This window comes from Dermacentor albipictus, chromosome 1 (assembly GCF_038994185.2).
Source record: "Dermacentor albipictus isolate Rhodes 1998 colony chromosome 1, USDA_Dalb.pri_finalv2, whole genome shotgun sequence".
Lineage (NCBI taxonomy): Eukaryota > Metazoa > Arthropoda > Arachnida > Ixodida > Ixodidae > Dermacentor > Dermacentor albipictus.
In genome coordinates this window covers 63095400-63101520 of record NC_091821.1, presented here as the reverse complement: position 1 = coordinate 63101520, position 6121 = coordinate 63095400, and the positions used below count along the sequence as shown (strand labels likewise).

The following is a 6121-nucleotide window of genomic DNA, read 5'->3' as shown; positions in this document are numbered from 1 at the left end:
ACCACGGAACTCCTTTTATTCTGGTGGCAATCGCTTATATACACTTGATATAATTGACAGCGCCCCCTATACACAACACATTCCCCCTCATTAACAAAAAAAAAGAAAGGAAATAAAATCAATCCACTTTCGCGCACTCACTTCACATCACATCACATGAAACGAACGACGTTCTTACTGTCAGGTAAGCTCGTAGTCTTGATATCGTGCTGGCACTCTTCTTGTTCGTTCCGGCCTGGTGCGAGATGGTGCTGTGGTTGTGGCCAATTGCGATCGAGAATTGTCTTGCTGATCGGGAACCTCTAGAATAGACTCCGTTACTGTGGGCTGTGCACCGTCAGAATGGCTGGCGCTTCCCTCGATGTCTTCTGATGGCACCATTTCAGATTGATTCTCGATGGTAGTAGGGGCATTTTGCTCCGCCATCTTCCCTATGTGAAGATCCAGGTCGCAGGAAAACCCCGAGGCCGCACTGCGTTGCGCTGTAACCGCGTCAGCCAGCGCCTGTCCTGTCCCAACTTTACCAATTACTGTTAGTTTTGATGCGTTCCATTTCGTACCGTTTGCCAGCAAAAACGAATTCGTGCCCACTCGTCTCTTCACCTGGATCGGCAAAGAAAACTTGTGTTTCGTCTTTGGTCCGCCTTGCTTTATTTTTACGAAATCTCCTGGCTCAATGGTAGACGCTCTGGCACCTCGTTTTTCATCGGTGTACTTTTTTGTTCGTTGTTGCTGCTCCTTAACGCGCTGTTTCAACTTTTCCATGGCGGCACGCGGCTCCTCGAAAAATTCCCTTTCTGGGAGGCCAACAACATCCAATCTTGTTCTGGGTCTTCTTCCATGCAGTAGGTAAGCCGGTGACGCTCCTGTAATTCCATGTGGGGTGGCCCTGTAAACACCCAGGTAGTCCCAGATTGCCTCCTTCAGTGGTCTTCGTTCCAATGCCGCAACCTGAATATATTCCTTGAGAACGCGGTTGAACCTCTCAATCTGACCATTGCATTGCGGGTAATACAATGTTGCAACACAATGCTGGATTCCCCGATCTCGTAAAAACTGCTCAAAACATGTCGACATAAACTGACGCCCATTGTCAGTCACAATGCTTTTCGGGTACCCTTCTCTCGCAAAAAGTTCCAAAAGCACTTTCACTACTGCCTGTGCAGTGATTGTGGACACAAATGCCACCTCGGGCCACTTGCTGTGGTAATCAATAATAGTGATTGCAAACCTGCACTCCGGAGGGGCTCGCTCCATCGGCCCAACGATGTCGATTCCCAGCTTTTCCCACGGCTTCTCGGGCCACTTTACTGGCTCCAATGGGGCCATTACGGTTTTCGCCGATTTATCTGATGCTTTGCAGATAGCACAATTGCTAACCAGCGATTCCACATCCCTGTCCATTCCGGGCCACCAGTACTGTTCCCTTAACCGTTGTTTGGTCCTTACAATGCCTGGATGTGATTCATGTGCCATCATGACCAGCCTGGAAGTGAGTGTCGATGGGGGAACGACCCGTTCCGCGCGAAACAGTAGCCCGTCTATCACCGACAGCTCTTCTTTTATACGAAAAAAGACCTTAAATTTCCAGCTAAACAGCCCTTTTCCGGCCATCTGGACGTAACATGCTGCGCCACCTCATTTAATAATGAATCATCAGCTGTTTCTGCTTGCAACTCACTCTTAGTGATCATGCTGGAAACCACAGCAACTACTTCCTCCACCGGTTCGTCCTCTGCAGAGGTCAAAGGTAACCTAGAAAGTGCATCCGCAACGACATTGGTGTTCCCCTTTGTGTACTGCACAGTGAAGTTGTATCTCAAAAGTCTAGCACACCAGCGTTCAATACGCAGTGGGCGTCTTCCAACCCCATTTGTGGACAGCAGTGTCACCAAAGCCTGATGATCAGTTCGTAAGACAAACCTGCGGCCCCACAGATAAACGTGCCAATGTTCGCAAGCCCATAAACATGCCAGCGCCTCTCGTTCCCCGGTAGAGTACTTGCGTTCTGTAGGAGTTAGTGTCCTCGAAGCGAATGCCACTGTACGTACTTCTCCGTCGACTACCTGCTGAAGCACAGCTCCCAGTCCATATGCCGAGGCGTCAGTGGTCACTTGTACAGGCAAAGACTCATTGAACATAGCCACCACCCCGCATGATGACAGCATCTCCTTGATCCTGCAAAAGCTCTCCTCGGTGCTCTGATCCCACACGAACTTCTGTCCTTTACGAAGAAGTCGTCGCAGCGGCTCCACCACCTCTGCATAATTGAGAAGAAAATGTGAGTAATAGCCTACGAGCCCAAGGAAAGAGCGCAGCGAGACTACATCGGCAGGCGTTTGTGCTTTAATCACAGCATCCACCTTTGACTTGAGTGGGGCAAGACCACTTGCACTCACACGATGACCCAAAAAGGAGAGTTCCTTGACAGCGAACAAGCATTTCTGGTTTAGCTGCAGCCCCGCCTCAGCGATCCGATGCAATACCTCGCGAAGGTTATGGTTGTGCTCGTTCTTAGTCTTTCCAAAGACTATGATGTCGTCGATATAAAACAACACGCCCTTGCAGCCTTTCAAGATTTCTTGCATCATTCGCTGAAACGCGGCTGGTGCCGATGCGAGGCCAAAACACACTCTGCGGAACCTAAATAAGCCTTCGTGCGTAATAAACGTCGTTAATTCGCGACTATCTTCGGCTAATTCCACTTGATGGTAGGCTGCAGCAAGATCCAGTTTCGAGAACCATGCTGCTCCGCTCAGCGCATGCAACAGTTCCTCAGTGTGCGGCAAAGGGAATCCATCAATGACTACCGCTTTGTTCGGCTCGCGTAAATCGACGCATAGACGAATAGTTCCATCCTTCTTCTGCACAACCACTATGGGAGACACCCATTCCGCAGCACTGACCTTTTCTATAATGCCTGCATCCAATAATCTTGCCAGTTCAGCCGCTACCTTCTCTCGCAGCGTCAGGGGCAAACGTCGAACCTTCGCTGCTACTGGTTTTACATCTGTACGCCGCTTCACAGAATGTACGAAGTTTTTCGCTAATCCCAACTTATCAGCGAAAAGAAAGGAAAACTCACATAATTCAGGAGGAAGCGACTTGGGGCTGACCGTGATTTGCAAACACTCCAGTGTAGAACCGATGATGTGCAATTGCAGCTGGTGGACCCCATCCAGTCCTAGTAATGCCATGCCTTGGGGAACAACGTAAAATCGAAGGCAAGCCGAGTTGTTCCCGCGTACAACTCTGGCTGTGAACCATCCCAAGACCGGAATTTTCTTCTGTGAAAAATCCCGCAGCGTCGCTGAAGCCGCAGTCAAAGGAAAGCTGTTGGCGAACTTGGCTCGATAAACGTGGTCTGGCAAAATAGACACCGACGACCCAGTATCTACCAGCAACTGAAGTGGCTCGTTCTCAATAACGACGTCAACGACCAAAGTCCTTCGTTCCACTTGTCTGACCGCCAGTACAGTGAGCACGTCCTCCTCGCTAGCGCCGTCGTTTCGGACCGTCCGCACGTCCCGCTCTGCCGACCTGCCACATACCGCTCGAAAATGTCCCATTCTGTGGCACTGGGAACAACGTTTCCCCCGTGCTTTGCATTCCTGTGAATTAGCTAGGTGCCTTGTAGAGCCGCACCGGTAACACTTGCGCACCGGCGTCATTGCCGCGTCGCTGTCTGGACTTTTGCCTTGAGATACATGCTGCACTATGTCCGTTTGTGACGACCCTTGGTCATAGATCGCAGCCCCCTCCGCTGCCTGCTCGTACGTCTGTAGCATTTCCACTGCCTCTGCGAGCGTAAGTTGTGACCCCTTCACGAGCAATTTCTGTCGCAGCTCAGTGCTCCGTACTCCGTCAACAACCCTGTCTCGTAGAGCCGCTTCCAAGAATTGCCCGAAGTCGCACGTCTTTGCTAACTGTCGGAGAGCACTGACGTACTCTCGTATCGGCTCGTTCGGCAGTTGCCGACGTAACGTGAATCGACGTCGCTCCACCAGTACGTTGACGGTGCTTGAGAACTGCCGCTCCAATAGGCTCAACGCCTCCGTGTAACTATCCCCTTCACTTGCCTCCGTCCTGTCTTTTCCTGCTGGTTTGCTTGTCTCCGGCCCGGCTTTTGTCGTGTCTGATGTTCGTGCCGGCTCTGGGCCCAATGTGCGAAAAACACGGCGTCCCTCGACCCCAAGACATTGCAGCAGAATGGCCTTTTTCCGTAGTGGCGGTTGCGCGTCCATCCCCGTCGCTTCAAGAAAATTTGTGAAATCATCGCGCCACTGCTCCCATGCTCCGGCGAAGCTAGCTCGCTAGCTTCGCCGACTGCGCCAGATTGTTGTGACGCGAAGCGCCAACTGATAAGACAAGACGATGCATTGACGGGGAACCACGGAACTCCTTTTATTCTGGTGGCAATCGCTTATATACACTTGATATAATTGACAGCGCCCCCTATACACAACAGCAGGCTTCCAAATGCGGACACAAAAACGAAAACGACAACACAAACGCCGTTATCATTCCTACTTATTGTGTCTGTGTTTGGCAAGCCTGCCTTCAGCAACAAGATTCCCTACAAACTTGTTCAATTTTCAATGTTTCTACTCTTTGGGAAGTTGCACCGTTCGTTTGGTCGCAGCAGCGACAGTATATGCGACCACTGGGAGAGAGTGAGACGATGATAATGATGTGTGGTGTTTTATGGCGCAAGGATCAGGTATGGCCAAAGAGCCCTATGACAAATGGTAATGTTATCGATTAATTGTGGATGGCATGGGCTATGAATTCCTCATGGTAGATGTAAAATGGCAGTAAACAGGCCTAAAAACTGTCGCTGTAAATGGCGTATACATATAAGTACTAAAATAATGGCACTGACTAGTTATGGATGTGAACTATGACAGTTGGGTTTCGTTAAAAACATATGATGCAACAAAATATAACAATGACACTAGAGCTTTAAGAGAGCCCTTGAATACAAGGGCCGTTGATCACGCGCTAAAAATTATCTGGCCAAATGATTTTCAGGGTGACTGTTTCAGCTAAGAACTCTAAGACTATCTTCAGATTAAAAAGCGGTTAATTGCTAAGAAAAAATGCTAGGTGGAGAGGTATGTTTTCGCGATATGCAGAAGGGAAATACTTTTTCTTCTTTACTTCTATTGCAGAGCATTGAGTAGGAACATGTAGGACTGTGAGATTATTGCCGCACTTACTACAACCCGAGGACCCCTTCCAGTCTAGAGGTAATAGTGAGTACCGTAAGTGTGTCCTATTCTTAATCGGCAAACAAGTACTTCCTTGTACCGTGCTGTTTTCTCACTTATCCAGTTGCCTAATTTTGGTTTTATCGTGTGCAGCTTATTCAATACTTGGATATCCCACTCTCCTTGTCAATGGTCCTTGCCAAGCTTACGGCGTAGAAGACACTTTAGGTATATGGCAGGGATGGGGATATTTCCATCTATGTCACTAAAATTTACTGACGTAACGTTTTAGTAAGCAGCTACGTTGCCTTTTATACATTTGCGGCCAGGCATCTAGCATAAGACAATCAGCTAGTCGCATATACATGCTGAGCACAACAAGCTGTGCAGTTCATTAAAAACGGAGTTCTTGTTTTTTCGTACACAAATTAGGGCTCTGATTAACCTTAATGAGTATCCGAAGACAATAGCCCTAGAGACAGATGTGAGCCTTATGCGTCGAATAGCCGAGAGTATAGCGTACGCTTCCGCTGTAAAAATGTAGGTGGATTTAGTGCCCCAGATGTTCAATATGAGGATCCTAGAGCTGCGTAAGCAACACCAGCAGGGGACTTTCAAGCATCAGTGTAAACTTCAGCACAGGAATACTTCTCCTGAAGTTCAAGAAAATGCGAATATATATGTGCCTCGTGCTCCTTTTGATATTTCTATGAAGGAGATGTTGCATTGAATAGTCTGCCAAAGCGGTGGAAGCCAAGTAGGAGCTATTACGACATTCTCTCGAAGAGGGACCCCTGTTTTTTCTGGAGGGACAGAGGAGGGCCCGAAGGGACAGAGGAGGCCGGATGGCTGGGCGGTTACGGAACAGCCTAACAGTGGAGATGTCGCGAATAGTAGAATTACATGGATGC

General features: G+C 48.9%; 1 protein-coding gene across 1 annotated transcript; it reads right to left on the bottom strand.

The window, feature by feature from the left end:
- On the bottom strand, positions 1–4378 carry LOC139047683 (uncharacterized). The gene is made up of 2 exons (XM_070521600.1): positions 3086–4378; positions 1–2260 (listed from the first exon to the last, which is right to left on the bottom strand). Coding segments are annotated over exons 1-2 (1161 nt in total). The 5' UTR covers positions 4245–4378; the 3' UTR covers positions 1–2258.
- Between the last annotated feature and the right edge of the window lie 1743 nt (positions 4379–6121).

What these genes read in the sequence shown, in the direction of transcription:
- LOC139047683 (XM_070521600.1), bottom strand. Translation starts at nt 4,244, where the DNA reads ATGGACGCGCAACCGCCACTACGGAAAAAGGCCATTCTGCTGCAATGT.